The sequence below is a fragment of the Macrotis lagotis genome, chromosome 7 (assembly GCF_037893015.1).
Source record: "Macrotis lagotis isolate mMagLag1 chromosome 7, bilby.v1.9.chrom.fasta, whole genome shotgun sequence".
Lineage (NCBI taxonomy): Eukaryota > Metazoa > Chordata > Mammalia > Peramelemorphia > Peramelidae > Macrotis > Macrotis lagotis.
Window position 1 is genome coordinate 36185162 of NC_133664.1, and position 18805 is coordinate 36203966.

At 36.9% G+C, this 18805-nt stretch overlaps 1 protein-coding gene across 1 annotated transcript in view; it reads left to right on the plus strand.

Annotated features, from left to right (window-relative positions):
- TBC1D5 (TBC1 domain family member 5) overlaps positions 1-18805 on the plus strand; it is a 577752-nt gene that overhangs the window by 442061 nt on the left and 116886 nt on the right. The window contains exon 18 of the mRNA XM_074195734.1: positions 17291-17433. Within this exon, the coding sequence (XP_074051835.1) occupies positions 17291-17433 (143 nt within the window). The remainder of the gene's footprint in view (positions 1-17290; positions 17434-18805) is intronic.

Here is an 18805-nt window from a genome sequence, read left to right on the forward strand (position 1 = left end):
GTTTTTTGTTAGATTTTTCTAATTCTCAGAGGGCAAGTTTAAAGATTTTTTTTTTCTCATATTTTTGCTATGTTCCTCTTACTCATTTAACTTTTCCTTTAAGAATTGGATGCTTGGGGCGGCTACATGGCATCGTGGATAAAGCACCGGCCTTGGAGTCAGGAGTGCCTGGGTTCAAATCCGGTCTCAGACTCTTAATAATTACCTAGCTGTGTGGCCTTGGGCAAGCCACTTAACTCCATTTGCCTTGCAAAAAACCTAAAAAAAAAAAAAAAAGAATTGGATGCTTTGTGGTTGTAAATGTGGAGCCTGTATTACATTGCTTTCTATCAGGAGGAAGGGAGAAGGAAGGAGGAAAATATTTTTAAAAAGATTGTTGATAACTAGTGTTACATGTAGTTGGAAAAATAATCAAACAAAAACTAAAATATTAATTTGAATGCCATTGAATGCATATTGATATTACTTATTTTTAATATCGATATTGCTTCATTGTCTTTAGTACCTTTCGACTAAATATAGTTTCCCTGCTTCTATCTTTATTAATTAGGTCTATGTTTGTTTTTGTTTTGACTGAGATCATGATTGCTACCCCTGTTTTTTTACCTCAACTGAAGAATAATAGATTCTACTCCAGCCCCCTATTTTTACTCTGTGAATGTCTTTCTATTTCAAGTGTGTTTCCTGTAAGCAACGTCATATTGCATTCTGGTTTTTATCCATTCTTCTCTCTGCTTTCATTTTCTGGGTGAGTTCATCACATTCATATTCAATTAGGATTTTTAAGTGTGTTTTTCCCTCCATCCTATTATTTCCCCCCATTTATTCCTCTGCACTCTTTACCCTATCCTTCCTCAAAGGTCTGTTTTACTTCTGACCACTCCCCCACCTTTAATCCATCCTCCCTTCTATTGGCCCCCTCCCCTTCTCTTATCCTCTTTCCTTTCTACTTTCCAGTAGGATAAGATAGGTTTATACTCAACTGAATGGGTATATTATTCCCTCTTTAAATCAATTCCAATGAGAGTAAGGGTCAAGCATTACCCATCACTCCATGTGCTCCTACATAGTAAAACCTCTTCCTTCCATGCTTCTTTTATGTGACATAATTTTCTTCATTCCTTGAGTGCTTCACCATCATGTACTTTCTCAGTTGTGTCCTTACTTAATGTCAAACATTTATACCCATTAAATTTCATTTTAATTAGATTCATTGTTCTAACCTGAAGAGATATTTTTAGATCCTGATTTTATCATCCATCACTTTAGCTTTCCCTCTCAACTTCATGCCATCCAAAAGTTTCATACACATGTTATTTGTGCCTTCATTCAAGTCATTAATAAAAATGTTGAGCAGAACAGAGTCAGGGACAAATCCCCAATACCCGCTACTAGACATTTCCGTCCAGGATGACATTTATCTATTAACAACTACTCTTTGGGTCTTAACAGCAGCACCAAACATACCTTTGTGAATTCTTATCAAGGCCACACCTTTTCTTTAACAGTCTTGCCACTGCATGTGATCTCTAGCGTCTCTCTCTCAAAATATTAAGGTCAGATAGTTAGGTTCAAATTAATTCAAATAATGAATCCTCTGAAGTGGTCACATGTTTTTTGAATTCACAGTCATCAGAGTCATAATTATATAAATTATGGTCATTGGTTCCAGCCCAATAGAAATATGTAGTAAGAATTCAAATAGCACAACCACTTTAGGGGATTCATTATTAATTCTTCCCACTAATCAGGACCTAACTTCATATTGTCTTTCATCTTTGTTATTTAATAATCTATTCCATTGAAATCTATTCTTATTTCTAATTGTAGTCTAACAAGGTGTTGAGGAAACCCCAGTTTCTTAAAGCAGTGAATCAATTCACAAGTATGTATATATGTATGTACATGAATGTATCCAGGTTCATATATACCTGGATATGCTATTCACATAGCATATACTATGGCAATAATGATCTTTTTTTTTTTTTTGGTAGAGAAAGTCAGTGTTGGGAGCTGTGAGGAATCGGATCAGGCTCCATGTTGTAAATGACATGAGCTGAGCTTGGAAGGAATGAGGGTTTCTAAAAATTGGAGGTGAATTAAGGTCTGACCCAGGCTGGTGTATGGTGAGCAGGGAGGTGGAGAAGAATGTGAGAATTGTCATCATGGTGGTCAGAGGGTGAGCTCTGGCCCTCCTACCAAGGTTGGGTCTAGAAAATCAGTTAGTCAACCACAAATAAAGTGGCTGACCGACCAGATAAAAGGGAAGCGAGAAGAGGTCCCTGCCCCCAGGGAGCTCTTGGGCTGGTGGGGGAAGTAACAGGCTGACAACCACAGATCAACCAGGTGGAGACAGACAGACATTGGACACCCTGGAGATGGTTGTCAGAGGGAAGGCACCAACTTTAAGAGGACCAGGAAGGGCTCCTCGAGTTGCACTAAAAGAAGACAGGACGTCACAATGAGGGAGGGACGGAGTCCCAGGCATGAGGGGCAGCCAGTAAAAATTCAGGGTGGGAAGATATTGGTGTGAGGAACAGGAAAGAACCCAGCATCAAGAGGGATTTGTCCTTGACCAGTCAAGTCACCAAGTGCTTCCTTTGTGTCAGACACTGTAATGTCTACACTAGGATGACAAGGAGAAGCCAAAGGAAAGATGTTCCTGCCCTCAAGGAGACTGTGTTAAAGGAGAAAGATGACCCTTTGAACTTAAGAAAGCTCAAACGAAGTGATGAAGGTAGAAGAAGGAAGTCACTAGGAGTAGAGGGAAGCTTCAAGAGCAGAGACCAGAAATAAATGAACACAGATTTGGCTATTTCTGGAGCCACTGGTCAGTCAAGTGAAGAGCCCAGCCTCTGGGATCTAGAAGGCCAACCTAGATTATCACCTGAAGACTGACTCCCAGATGATGAATTTCTCAGTCACATCTCATTAAAATGATGCTCCTTCCTTTGATCTGTGACAGAAGAAAGATCACCCACACTTGATATAATCACCCATCCTTGAATTATTGAACTGTACATTTTTAATGATGATCCATTAATAATGTGCCAAGCGATTTACAAATCATCAACCTCCACAAAACATACAGACACCAACTCTGAAAGAACACGGGAGTTAAAATGTGCAAGAATTAAAGAATATTTAGAAACAATCAGGAACCTTTCATGATGATAGCTCACAATGAATTAAGTTTTTTATATATATCTACCAAAAAATGGACATCCAAGGCCACACTTCCCATACAGACTGTTTCCACAGAAGAAGCATGGCCAGTCACTTGCCAAAGAGGATTCATTGCAGCAGGAATGGGTGATAATTATTAGAATCTTTTTTTTAATACAAGGCTTCCTTAATAAACAGATATTGCCCTCTTAAGTAAACTGCAAATTGCTCCCAAAACAAAGATGCATTTTTAGCATTCCTAATACTGTACAAAATCAAATTAGTTTTGTACATTCACACCCCCTCCCCCCCAAAAAACAGGGTTCAAATCACAAGACTGTTAGTTATCGACTTAGGGGGGGAAATTAGCTTAAAAACCAGTAACGGAACTTATGGTTGGAATATTTTCTTTTGAGACAATTTGATGAGTTTAAAGAATTCATATCATTCTCCACAGGATCCAGCACATGAGTGGTTTTAAAAGGACCTAATGGAAATAATTAGCTAAAGAGTGGAGGGAGGGGTGGGAAATATATCAAGCAGGTTAAACATCTTCCAGAAGCCTATATTTTGAAGAGCCTTGAGATTAATAATAAATGTGAAATTGGAGCAAAATAATTTATTTTGGTTTCTTTATACCCTGGCTTTTTTCTCCAGAGCAGCTGGAACTAAATATGGGAACACTTTGTGACCCTGATTACAGTGACTGTAATATTTAATTATATTTAATTTTTAGAATATTTCCACAGAGGGATCACTAAAAAAGAAGAATTTCAGCCGAGCTAAATAGAAAACAATTCAGTGTGAGAGGGACAGAGCTCCTACCAAGGAGGCCAGGAGATACCCTCACCTTCATTCTCTTTATCTTGCATTTTCTGTGGTGCTGGTGACACAGTTTTGATAGACAGTAGGTTTTATTTCTGGTGATGAGATGACAAAGTGTTTACAGATTGGTTTATTTGCTTTGGGAATTACCCAGGAGCAGAAACAAGGGACACAAGACAAAATGACATGAAGATACTTTGGGTTTTGCCTGGCTCTGTTGTGTTCTATGGTACTGCTGGTGGCACTTTGCTGATATATCTTTTCCATCACAGTTGTGCCCATAGCTTAGTGGAGCAGGAGTAAAAGCAAAGAATCCAGTATTTATCCAATAAAATTTTAAATGTATCATTTTTTGTTTTTATTTTTGAAACAGATCACTAAGGTGAAATTTTCCTGACCCCCCCTCACTGCATTCTGGGTTTCATGACCTCTCATCTGACTATTAGCATAGCCCATCAATAGGCTTCCCTGCATCCTTGCTTCTAGAGTCAATCCTATGAACCACTGCCAAAGTGATCTTCCTCAGGCACAGATCTGACCAAATCCCTCCAGTGGGCATTATTCTTCCCCCCTCATCTATGGAAAGGGAACATATGAATCTATCATTTCAACTTGTTGACTTTGGATGCCTAGCTCAGTGACTGGAAGGGTTGATTGAATGGATGGACCAGCCACACAACCTGACTCCATTGACTTTTCTGACTATATCCCTTGCTCCCCTTTCATGCACTTTAACTTCTAATCAAATCAGACTGATCTTCTCCGATTCCATCAGTGTCTATTGTCTCCCTTCATTTGCCCAAGTTTTCCCTAATGACTAAAATATATGCTCACACATTTCTACCCATCGAAATCATTTTCTTCCTTCGACGTCAGCTGAAAGTGATCTCTCCTGTTCTCATTTTTATAGCAATTTTTGACCCTCACATATTCTTGAAGCCTGTTAATTGACTAGTATGTTCCATCTTCCTTTGTAGAATCCAGGTTCCTCAAGGGTAAGGACTGACTATTTCTCATCTTTGTATCTCCACCGTCTATCAATAATGTCTTGCTAAATTGGATTGAGTTATTTAGGCCTCACTCAAACTGATCACTCACTAATTAATTGATAAATACTGGTTTCCATTGATATTTCTTTAGGACATTAAGTAACCAGTAACATCATCCAGCAGTTACTGATTCCCTGAGCATCCTAGTTTAATTATAGAAAAATCTTAGATACTGATAGGCATGGAAGTAATACTATCCTTGGATGGTTTATTATTGCTTTAAAACCTCTGATGGTCTTTTTTGTTTGTGCAGATTTTAATTACTAAGTAGGTCTGGTAAAATATGAATTATTGTATTATCATGAGTGATAAAATGTACACTGTTGCGAGCATTACAGTCTGCAGGTGTAACAGATGTAAAGCAAGATTAATAGTATAGAGCAATAATTAAACCACAGCTATCTAGAAAGAAAAGGGTTTAATGCTATCATTAAGTGTAACTTAAACTCTCACTAAATATTTTTAACTGCAATAAAAGCTTGTTAATTGTAGGACTAAACTCCTACATATAACTTCAGTCCTTAAAGTAAGTTTTCCTTTCAATGAATGCAAAAGCTCATGGAAATAATTCCTTTCTGTAATTTATTCCATAGAGTAAGGAATCTTTTCTTAGATTATTAGCTCTGTGGAGAAATTCAATGAAGGAAAGAAAGTTACATTGACTTAAAAAATAAATCCAACTGGAAAAGAATTTGTTATTTTATTAGTAGCAACACTGTAGTTTTTATTAGTGGTGCTATAATCCTCATGATGAAGTTCTGAAACACCACTTACTAAGGTGAAATTCTCCTGACCACCTCATTCATGACTTCTCCACTAACTATTGTCATAACCTATCAAAAGGTTTCCCTACATTCCCTGCAAAAATAAAAATTCTGAGAATTCTGCCTTAATATTTCTAATATTTGTGACAAGAGAAGAAATTATATTTCTTTCTTCAAGAGAATAAACTTTTAATTTGCCAAGAATTTTTGCTTTCAGATCAGATTTATATAATGTTTCAAATTTTCCCTGAATTCTCTCCTCCACTATTTTATAGTTTATAGATGAAGAATCTGAATCTCATATTAGTGATAGAATCAGAATTTTGCAAGATACTTCAGTTGAAGTTCTGAAAGGTATAAATTTCTTGCCCTCTCTTGGTTGATTCCTCAAATATATAAGGGGATTGAACTACATGATCTCTAAAATCACTTTGAGCTCTAAATCTCTGATTTTATGATATATCAAATGTGATCTTGAACTCTAAGCATCTTTTCTTCTAGACCTACCCCTTTTTCTGATTTCACTATTTCTATTTAGGATATGACTATCTTTCTAGTCACACAGATTTGCAATCTCAACATCTTCAGCTCTTCATTCTCATACTTTCCCCCTATACAATCATTTGCAAAACTTATTAATTCTACATATGGTACATTTACTATTTCCATAGATCTACCACCCTAGTCCTGATCCTTATTACCTTTCCCTCCAGTCTAAAGCCTCCTGTCAATAGCCTTCTGATTGATCTCACTACTTTCACTCTCCTCCAAGCTGCCAAAATCATGAGTAATTAATCTACTTACTTTTTTAGTCTTACCTCAGTTGGAGTTTAAGTCCACAAGGATATTGATTACTGAAAAATGATTTTTTATTGTACAGAAAACATGGCATTGTTTCAGTAATGGGATCAAAATTATTTTTTCTTTATATGTTTTCTGAAAATGTGAATAATTTTCTATACTTAGTGAAATTTCTGATAATGAGTATTCTGATAATGAGTTAAATTGATTAGATTTATAATAAAAGGGTTGGTGAATTATTATGCTTGACCTTTACATGGAATCATAAATTTAGAATTGGAAACTATTAAGTCTAACCCTTTAATTTGACATAGGAGAAAACAGGCACAGAAATGTTGCATGAGATCACAAAAGTATTAAGTGAAAGATCAGAGCAGATATTTGAACCCAGTCCTTATTCCAGTGCTCCATGCCTCCCCCAATAATAGTTTACAAAGTAAGTTCATGCTCTCCAAATTGATTTTTTTAATTTAAATTTATTTTTATTAAAGATATTATTTGAGTTTTACAATTTTCCCCCAGTCTTGCTTCCCTCCCCCCTCCCCCCCCCCACAGAAAGCACTCTGTCAGTCTTTACTTTGTTTCCATGTTGTACCTTGATCCAAATTGGATGTGATGAGAGAGAAATCATATCCTTAAAGAGAAGAGAAGTCTAAGAGCTAACAAGATCAGACAATAAGCTATCTGGGTTTTTTTCTAAATTAAAGGGAATAGTCCTTGCACTTTGTTCAAACTCCACAGCTCCGTATCTGGATACAGATGGCACTCTCCTTTGCAGACAGCCCAAAATTGTTCCCAATTGTTGCACTGATGGAATGAGCAAGTCCTTCAATATTGAACATCACTCCCATGTTGCTGTTAGGGTGTACAGTGTTTTTCTGGTTCTGCTCATCTCACTCAGCATCAGTTCATGCAAATCCCTCCAGGTTTCCCTGAAATCCCATCCCTCCTGGTTTCTAATAGAACAATAGTGTTCCATGACATACATATACCACAGTTTGCTAAGCCATTCCCCAGTTGAAGGACATTTACTGGATTTCCAGTTCTTTGCCACCACAAACAGGGCTGCTATAAATATTTTTGTACAAGTAACGTTTTTACCCTTTTTCCTCATCTCTTCAGGGTATAGACCCAGTAGTGGTATTGCTGGGTCAAAGGGTATGCTCATTTTTGTTGCCCTTTGGGCATAGTTCCAAATAGCTCTCCAGAAGGGTTGGATGAGTTCACAGCTCCACCAGCAGTGTAATAGTGTCCCAGATTTCCCACATCCCTTCCAAAAATGATCATTATCCTTCCTGGTCATACTGGCCAATCTGAGAGGTGTGAGGTGGTACCTCAGAGAAGCTTTAATTTGCATTTCTCTAATAATGATTTAGAGCATTTTTTCATATGGCTATGGATTACTTTGATCTCCTCATCTGTAAATTGCCTTTGCATATCCTTTGACCATTTGTCAATTGGGGAATGGCTTTTTGTTTTAAAAATATGACTCAGTTCTCTGTATATTTTAGAAATGAGTCCTTTGTCAGAATCATTAGTTGTAAAGATTGTTTCCCAATTTACTACATTTCTTTTGATCTTGGTTACATTGGTTTTATCTGTGCAAAAGCTTTTTAATTTAATGTAATCGAAATCATCTAATTGGTTTTTGGTGATGTTCTCCAACTATTCCTTAGTCATAAACTGTTCCCCTTTCCATAGATCTGACAGGTAGACTAGTCCTTGATCTTCTAATTTGCTTATAGTATTGTTTTTTATGTCTATGTCCTGTAACCATTTGGATCTTATCTTGGTAAAGGGTGTGAGGTGTTGGTCTAATCTAAGTTTCTTCCATACTAACTTCCAATAATCCCAGCAATTTTTATCAAAGAGGGAGTTTTTATCCCAATGGCCAGACTCTTTGGGTTTATCAAACAGCAGATTACTATAATCATCTCCTGCTTTTACACCTAGTCTATTCCACTGGTCCACCACTCTATTTCTTAGCCAATACCAAATAGCTTTGAAGACTGATGCTTTATAATATAATTAAATCGGGTAGGGCTAAGCCACCTTCTTTTGTACTTTTTTTTCATTAAGCTCCTGGCAATTCTTGACTTTTTATTTCTCCATATGAATTTACTTACAATTTTTTCTAACTCGTTAAAGTAATTTTTTGGAATTTTGATTGGTAGGGCACTAAACAGATAGTTTAGTTTTCGTAGAATTGTCATGTTTATTATATTAGCTCTACCTCTCCATGAGCAGTTGATATTTGCCCAGTTATTTAAATCTAATTTAATTTGTGTGAGAAGTGTTTTATAATTGTTTTCAAAAAGATTCTGAGTCTGTCTTGGCAAATAGACTCCCAAATATTTTATATTGTCTCAGGTTACTTTGAATGGGATTTCTCTTTCTAGCTCTTCCTGCTGTTTCTTGCTAGACATATATAGAAAAGTTGAGGATTTATGAGGGTTTATTTTATAACCTGCAACTTTGCTTAAATTGATAATTGTTTCCAGTAGTTTTTTAGATGCTTTCTTGGAATTCTCTAGGTAGACCATCATGTCACCTGCAAAGAGTGAGAGTTTTGTCTCTTTCTTCCCAATTCTAATTCCTTTAATTTCTTTTTCTTCTCTAATTGCTGATACTAACATTTCTAATACAATATTGAATATTAGTGGTGCTAATGGGCACCCTTGTTTCACCCCTGATCTTATTGGGAATGCCTCTAGCCTCTCCCCATTGAATATAATGCTTGTTGATGGTTTCAGAGAGATACTGCTAATTATTTTAAGGAACAGTCCATTTATTCCTACACTCTCTAGTGTTTTTAATAGGAGTGGATGCTGTATTTTGTCAAAAGCTTTTTCAGCATCTATTGATATGATCATATGATTTCTGATAGGCTTGTTGTTGATATAATTGAGTATACTAACAGTTTTCCTAATATTGAACCAACCCTGCATTCCTGGAATAAATCCTACTTTATCATAATGTATTATCCTAGTGATGACTTGTAATCGTTTTGCTAAGATTTTATTTAGGATTTTTGCATCTATATTCATCAGGGAAATAGGTCTATAATTTTCTTTCTCTGTTTTAACTCTTCCTGGTTTAGGTAACAGTACCATATTGGTTTCATAGAAAGAGTTAGGGAGAGTTCCATCTTTCCCTATTTTTCCAAAGAGTTTATATAGGATTGGAACCAATTGTTCCTTAAATGTTTGGTAGAATTCACTTGTGAATCCATCAGGCCCTGGAGATTTTTTTTTAGGGAGTTTAGTAATGGCTTGTTGAATTTCTTTTTTCTGAGATAGGGTTGTTTAGGTATTTAATCTCTTCTTCATTTAACCTGGGCAACTTATATTTTTGTAAATATTCATCCATTTCACTTAGATTATCAAATTTATTGGCATAGAGTTGGGCAAAATAATTTCAAATTATTACTTTAATTTCCTCCTCATTGATGGTGAGTTCACCTTTTTCATTTATGATACTAGCAATTTGGTTTTCTTCTTTCTTTTTTTTTAATCAAATTGACCAGAGGTTTATCAATTTTATTTGGTTTTTTTCATAATACCAACTTTTGGTTTTATTTATTAATTCAATAGTTTTTTTGCTTTCAGTTTTATTAATTTCTCTAATTTTTAGAACTTCTAATTTGGTACTTAATTGGGGATTTTTGATTTGTTCTTTCTCTAATTTTTTTAGTTGCATATTTAGTTCATTGATTTCCTCTTTCGCCAATTTATTCATACAAGCATTTAGAGCTATAATTTATCCCATGAGAATTGCTTTGAATGAATCCCATAGGTTTTTGGTATGTTGTTTCATTATTATCATTATCTAGGATAAAATGGTTAATTCTTTCTATAATTTGTTTTTTGGTCCACTCATTTTTTAAAATGAGGTTATTCAGTTTCCAATTTGTTCTGGGTCTATATCTCCTTGGCCCAGTATTGCATATGACTTTTATTGCATTGTGATCTGAGAAAGATGTATTCACTGTTTCTGCCTTTCTGCAGTTGATCATTAGGGTTTTATGTCCTAGTACATGGTCAATTTTTGTATAAGTTCCATGTACTGCAGAGAAAAAGGTATATTCCTTTCTATCCCCATTCAGTTTCCTCCATAAGTCTACCATATCTAATTTTTCTAACAATCTGTTTACCTTCCTAATTTCTTTCTTGTTTGTTTTATGATTCGATTTATCTAGATCTGATAGTGGGAGGTTGAGGTCTCCCACTAGTAGAGTTTTGCTGTCTATGTCTTCCTGTAGTTCTTTCAGCTTCTCCTCTAAGAATTTGGGTGCTGTCCCACTGGGTGCATATATATTCAATATTGAAATGACTTTATTGTCTATGGTACCTTTTAGGAGGATAAAGTTTCCTTCCTTATCTCTTTTAACGCTATCTATTTTTGCTGCTGCTTTGTCTGAGATAAGGATTGCTACCCCTGCTTTTTTTACTTCAGCTGAAGCAAAATATATTTTGCTCCAACCCTTTACCTTTACTCTATATGTATCTCTGCTTCAAATCAGTTTCTTGTAAGCAGCACATTGTAGGATTCTGGTTTCTAATCCACTCTGCTATTTGCTTATGTTTTAAGGGAGAGTTCATCCCATTCACATTCAAGGTTATGATTACTAATTCTTTATTGCCCTCCGTGCTATCTTCCCTCTGCTCCAACCTGATTCTTACTGCATCTGTGGGAAGTAGCTGGAAGATGGATTTCTCCGTTTAGATCCACATGAAGTAGGTTAGGTTCAGAGGAGGAAGCATCTTGGCCAAGACCACCTAGCCAAGTTCAGAGAGCCATAAAGTTGTAGTTCAGGAATGGGAATCCATTCTCCAAGTTCACCCTCAGGACTTTGTCCACTTCCTCTTGTGTCCTCCCTGCTCAATGCTGCCAGTTTTGTAAAGTTGCAGTTAGAAGATGTCGATTTTCTTGCCAATTATAGAGACAAGTGGGTGAGCTAGCAGTAACATTGTTGAAAATTCAGGCATGGATGTGTGAAGTCCACTAGCTCAGGAGTCTTATACCTCATAAACACATTTCCTTCAAATGCAGTCATTATCCTTTACCATGTTAGCCAACACTTTTGCTTTTAGAATATAGATTGCATGCCCAGGTATGCCTTCTCTGAAACTAAAGGGTTTTGTTTGTTTGGGGTTTATTTGGGGGTTTTTGTTTGTTCTTGTTTTTGAGGGGGTTTTTTGGCGAGGCAATTGGAGTTAAATGACTTGTTCATGGTTATACAGCTAGTAAGTGCTAGCAGGACTGAGGTCTGATTTGAACTCAGGTCTTCCTGACTTCACTGCATCTCCTGGATGCCCCTGAAACTAAAATCATATCCCTGTTATAAGCTTTCTCTTTCCAACTTAATACAGTATTTTTAATTGATATTTTATTTTATTTTTCCAATTACATGCATTGGTAGATTTTCCACAGTCATCTATTTGCAAATTTATAAGTTATACATTTTTCTAACACTCTCCCTTCCCTCTTCCTTCCCCTTGGCAGTGAACAGTCTGGTAAAAGTTGTATATGTACATTTTTGTTTAACAGATTTACATATTAGACATTTTGTGTAGGAGGAATTAGGACTAAGGGAAAAGGAAAAAAATAGATGAAATAGGAAGGGAAAACCTAAGAGAAGTTTTTTTTTAAATATATGGTATATTCCCCTTAAAAGGGGAATATACCATATATTCAGATACTGTGGTTTTTGGTTTTTTGTCCTCCTGGTTGTGAATGACATTGTCCACATCAGATCTCCCAGAATTGAACTTGATTTCCAAATTGCTTACAGGAGCAGTGCCCATCATAGTTCATCATCTTACCATATTCTCTTGGTTCTGCTCCCTTTGCTCAGCATCAGTTCCTACAATTCTTTTAACACTTCTCTAAAGTCCAAACAGGCAAGGTTTAGTATAGAACAATAGTACTCCATAACATTTATATTACCTAATTTGTTCAGCCATTCCCCAATTGATAGGCATCCCCTCAGTTTTGAACTCTTTGCCACTACAAAAAGAGCTACAGTTAATACTTTTGAACATGTGGGACTTTTCCCATTTTTTTTATATCTGTTGGACATAGGCCTAGTATTGGTATTTCTGGGTCAAAGGGTATGATCAATTTACTTGTTCTTTGGGCATAGTTCCAGATTGCTACTCAGAATGGTTGGATCAGGTCACAGCTCTACCAACAGTGCATTAATGTCCCAATTTTCCCCACATCTCCAACTCTGATAATTTTCCTTTTTTGTCATCTTAGCCAATATGATGGGTATGAGGTGGTACCTCATAGTTGTTTTAATTTGTATTACTATATATATATATAGCTTTAAGTTCTTCATCTGAAAATTGCCTGTTCATATCCTTTGACTTGGGCCCTTACTGTCATCCTCTCCTAATTCTCCAGGAGCTTCCCCTTTTTCTCCCCAGTTTGTAATCTCCCTCTCAAATGAATCCTTTTTTTTAACCGCCCATCTCAAATCTCTCCCATATTAAAAAAAAATCTTCCATTGATCTTCCTACCCTCTCAAATTACCATCCTATATCCTCTATTTCTTGGCCATGCTCCTAGGAAAAAAGCTTTCTACCCATGTGCTCCTCAGCCTCTTGGCATCCAGCTTTCAGCCTTACCACTTAACCATTAACCTTTTCTCATTACTTAGCCCTTCTTTACCTGTTTGCAGCACCAGCAAGTCACCATATCAAACAGCTATATCAAACTCACCATTTCTTAAGCCCAGGCACTCTGGGGACTAAACAAAAGGCAAGGTTTCTCTCCTCCACTAACCCACACTCAGATGGGGAAGCAACCTGCAAACTCATGGGTATGTACACTATATAGAATCCATGAAAGCTATTCCCAGAAGGCACCAGCCATAGGTCCCAGAAAAGACTTCCTAAAGAAGATGGTCTTTAAGTTGAGAATGGGAGGAATCCAGAGTCAGAGATGAGGAGAATTGAGGTTGGAAAGACAGCCAATAGAGTACTCAACTTGGGAGATGTTGTCGTGGCAAGGGGCAGCAAGTAGATCTGTGCAGCTGAATTGAAGAAGGCATAAGAAGCCTGGAAAATGAGGAAGAAGGCAGCCTGGGGAGGTCTTGAAGAACCTCCTTAGAAGGTCTTTAGGTTTTTAATTAAAGAACTATTCTTGGACATCATGGGGAGTCACTAAAGTTTATTGAGTAGGGACGCAGCAGGTTTGACAACAGAATGTAGGGTGGACCCCAATCTGAAAGCTATTGCAATAATCTAGTCATGAGGTGATGAGGACCTGTAACCAGGGGTGGGGGAGGCAGTTCTGGAAGCAGAGACAAGGGGATATAGAGGGAGAGGTAGAAATGGAGGTAGAAATGACAAGACTTGACCATCAGATAGGATATGTGGTATGAGTGCAGGTGAGTTTCAGGGACTGGGAGAATGGCAAAAGAGAAATTGAGAAGGAAGAGTGGGGATCTGCTGGGGGGAAGATGAGTTATATTTTGAATTCATTGAATTTATGATGTCTATAGGACATCTAGTTCAAGGTGCTCATTAAGTATTTGGTGATCAGAGACTAAAAGTGAGAAGAAAGATTAGCACTAAATAATTGGATTGCTATTACTCTCCTAGTTTAATATCTATCTGGCCATAGAATCATCAGTTTTGTTCCACTTCAGTGCTTGGAGGTACCACAGGCTCTCCCATTGGCTCTTCTCTCTGTTTATATAGTCTCTAGATGCACTTAGAAGTTCTCATGAGTTCAACTATATTCTCTATTCAGATGACTCCCAAAGGTGTATTTCCAATCCCATTTTCCATTCTCAAATCCAGGGCTGCATCACTGCATTCCTATTAAATATTGCCTAATGGGTTTCTTGTAGACCTACCAAGCTTACCATACCCCAAGCATAACTTGTTAACTTTCCTCCAAACCCTCTTCCCTTTCTCCTGACTTCCCTTTCTTATTGAGGGCACTACTACCCTTCTAGTTGCTCAGACCATCCCCTCCTTCCCACCAAAACCTCTCAAGCCACCCTGGTCTCCAGGGGGCCAGCTTTGGCTTTACCACATAAGCATCTGCTGCACTTGCAGGCTGTTTGAATGCTATGCCATCATTTCAGCCACCAGCCCAACAAAACCTTGGACTCTGCCCTAGAAGCCATGAAGCTCTAATAGGTCTCCATAGGCTTTATCTGGCCCAATTCAGGCCTCTAGTACACTTGCAGAACATGTTCAGCACCACCCTTCTAGTTCCAGTTCCTTTTTAACATTGCCTTCCCCCATTACAATGTCAGCTTCTGGGGAGCAGGCACTGTCCTACTTGCTTGTATTTTTATCCTCAGCCCTTTGCTCAGAGTTTAGCACATGGTAAACAATAAATAGCATATCTCTCTATCTTCAACTCTTCCCTCTACCTTACTCCTTTTTCTCTGTAACTGTCAACTCTACTTTTGCAATATGTTTTGAATTCATCCCTTTCTATTCACTCACACAGCTACATGTTCTTTTTGTTTTTTTAATTAAATTTTATTTTCTAGTCAACAAAAGTCTCCCTTCTTTCCTTCTTCCTTCTCCAGGACTGAAGGCAAAGAACTAAACCTCTGTTACTAGCAAGTATGGTCAAATACAGCATTCCTATATTAGCATTTAACCTGGGACATCGTAGCCCTTGAATGCATGGATGTAGATTGATTGATTGAATGGTGCTTGCGAGATCATTATTAGATGAAAGTGAATGAATGGTAAGACTGTATTTGAACATTAACCAAGAAAAGCATTTAAAGTTTTCTTTTATTCTTACTTACCTAAAACAAGTAGACTTTATTTTTTTAGATTTTTCAAGGCAATGGGGTTAAGTGGCTTGCCCAAGGCCACACGGCTAGGTAATTATTAAGTGTCTGAGGTCGGATTTGAACCCAGGTACTCCTGACTCCAAGGCCAGTGCTCTATTCACTGCGCCACCTTGCCACCCCTCAAGTAGACATTTTCAATCTGAAAAGTATATGATTCTATAACCATTTTTCCTCTGTAAGAGCAGTTTGTTCTCTCTAGATGCAGATAGCAGGCTTCATCAAGAATTCACAGAATCATAGTTGATCATTGTACTGATAAGGTTTTCGGTGCTGGTTTTGTATAAATTGCACATCTGATTCTCCTCACTTCGCTCAACATTAGTTCATTTAAGTCTTCCTAAGTTTTTCTGAAACCATCCCCTTTATCCTTTCTTACAGTATCCCATCACATTTGTATACCACAACTAGTTCAGCCATTCGCTCTGATGATCATGGTCTCTCTCAGGTTCCACTTCTTGCCACTACAGAAGGATTTACTGAAAATATATTTGAACCCATGAGTCTTTTCCTCTTCTCTTTGATCTCTTTGGGGCATAGCCCCAGTGATGGTATCTATGCTGAATCAAAGGATGCCTATGTACAGTTTGATAGCTTTGGGGCATAGTTCCAAATTGCTTTCCGGTATTATTACTGAGGCCTCCACTGAATCTTACCTGAACCACTGCAGGAATCTCTTCATCAGTTCTCAGCCCTTCAATCTTTTGACTCCATTTCATAGCTGGCAAAATGATAATTCCTAGCATACTGGCCTGGCCATGTCATTCCCCTCTTCCAGATGCCCTCCAAGGAAGTCCTCTGCTGGAGGCCCTCCACAGCCTCCCCCAGGTCACCTGTTCAGGTGTATTGTTTACCTTCCCTTTACAGACATCACATTCTAGCTAAACCATCCTGCTTACTGATCCTTGTATAGAATACAAAGTTTTTCATTACTGCCTATAATGTCCCTGTCCTCACCTACCCAAAGAGAATTGCTCACCTCCTCAGGGGGCTGATCCAGTGCCACTCCGCCTCACCCCCAGGGAGTTGAAGCCTCAGGTTGTTTGGGTCCTTCCCAGGATAGCACTTGGGAGATATTTTACATTTGATATTCTGTATGGATGCTATGCCTCTACCAATACAATCCTTTGGGGGGGGGGGGACACTTGTATTCTTAGCATGTAACATAGGACCTGAAACATAGTAACCCATAGTAACTAGTAAACCTCGGTGTTTACTAGTTATTTATTAGATGAAACTTAATGAACGGTAAGACTAATAGAACATTAACAAAAGTAGATATTTAAAGATTTCTTTTATTCCTACTTATTTAAAAAATGAACATTTTAAATTTGAATGCATATGGTTCTATAAGAAAACTAATTTTCCTCTCTAAGTCCAGAATGTAAATTGTATAAGAAAGGATTTTAGTCTGCATTGCAAAATAAGAATCCAAAAGTAATATATGTCGTATATCTTCAATTAAAAGAGGAATATACTTCATGTGAATTTCAGCTTTCAGAATCAAATAAGGCAAATCAGATAAAAGAGTAAAGTGTTCCTGTTGGATCATTTAATTTTTCTTAGACATTTATTTACTCTGAATATGATCTTTTACCCCCACTTTCTTTTTCTATTTAGTATTTTTTAAGCTGCACATACTAATAAAATTTTAAAATTAGGGCCTGTCTCTGAAATCACAAAATTAATTTGAAAGCCTAAAACTTAAAATGTGTTCTCATTAAAGTATACTCTACATTTTTTTATTCTGTTAACTAGATATCATTTTTCCCTTTATCATATTAAATCTACTAATGCTTTGTATTGCTCTGGTAATTAGGATTTTCTGAGGGGTTTTTTGTTTGTTTTATTTTCAGACGATGGGTTCGACTGCTTTTTGGACGAGAATTCCCTCTTCAGGATCTCCTGGTGGTCTGGGATGCTCTATTTGCAGACAGCATCAATCTGGGCTTAGTGGACTATGTTTTTGTAGCTATGTTACTATATATTCGAGATGCATGTGAGTATAAATTACCTCTTCTACACTAGAATTTTTAATTATTTTGTTTTTTGTTAAAAACAGTCTCTAGCTTTAAAATTCTGACTTACATATGCCAAAAATTGTTTCAGAAATTGATTGGAATTTGAGTTGAACATCTTAAACATAGCTTTTATTAGCCAGTGTATGTGTATCGCAGTAGGAAGTGTTTTGAGAGATTTCACATATTTTCTGAGCCAGGTTTCTAGAGAATACAACCTCTGGTTTAGCTTTGCTCATCACAGAGATTGTGAAATCACATACACAAAGAGGGGAAGACCAACATGTTCAGAGCTCCACCTTCTGACAAATAGGGAGTATCTTCTGCAAAGCTGGAAAATCGTTTATAGCACCGACTCAACAATGAGAATTCGCGGCACTGAGGCTTGGCTTCCTTGTTGTTATTGTTGAGCCCAGTATATTTTACCTATCACAGTATGAGATCATCACTCTCCCCATCTCCCGAGTCAACCTTGTGTCGTCTGTGATGGACATATTGAGCAGTCTTGTCAGTCTTGTACCTGAAAAAGGTTCAAAGTGCACTTAAAATTTTCCTCAAAACGCTTGGTTTCTGTCTAGTAATAATAGTCACTAACAAAATGAGATTAGAGAGAAAATATCTTGATAAAGAATATACAAAAATTCATGAGGAAATCAAAAAATAGAAGCCTATAAAGGGAGGATAAAACTCCAAATTAAAAAGTGACCATTTTCTTGGGAGAGCCCCCAAAGCTAGAAAGATGGATACTTAGGTGGATCAAGATCAGACCTTTGATTGCAGAAGACTGGAATGCATGTGCTGCTTTGGATATTTCCTTACCTGTGACCCTGGGCTAGCCACTCAATGTTCCAATGCCCCTCCTAAGGAACAGAACAGTCTTTGATCTGAGTTGGGAGCAGCACCAGTAAATCAGAGGTCCAGGATAAAAATAAAAATTTCTAACATTGACTGATGCATATTCCTTGAGGAATACTAATATCTTTTAATATTCAAGTTAAAATGTATTTCATTCTCTATTTATTTAAATTAATTTTGATTTTTTTTAAATCCACAAAACAACACATCCCTTGTGAAAAATAAATTTTGTACTACTCTTTGAAGATCACCTAATTTAGTTTTTTTTTTGGGCTAATTAAAAAGTTCATGATACAATACTTATTTGTTTGGCAAAACTTATCAAAGAACATAAGGAAAACAGAATATCTATAAAGTCTCAGGTCTTAAGATATTCACTGTGAGCCCATGACTCATTTTTTAAAAAATTATATTCTTGTGAAATACAAAAAAAGAAAAACAATGTCCAAGAATATTTTTTTTCCAGGAAGTGACTTACTTTTGGTAACTATTTCCACA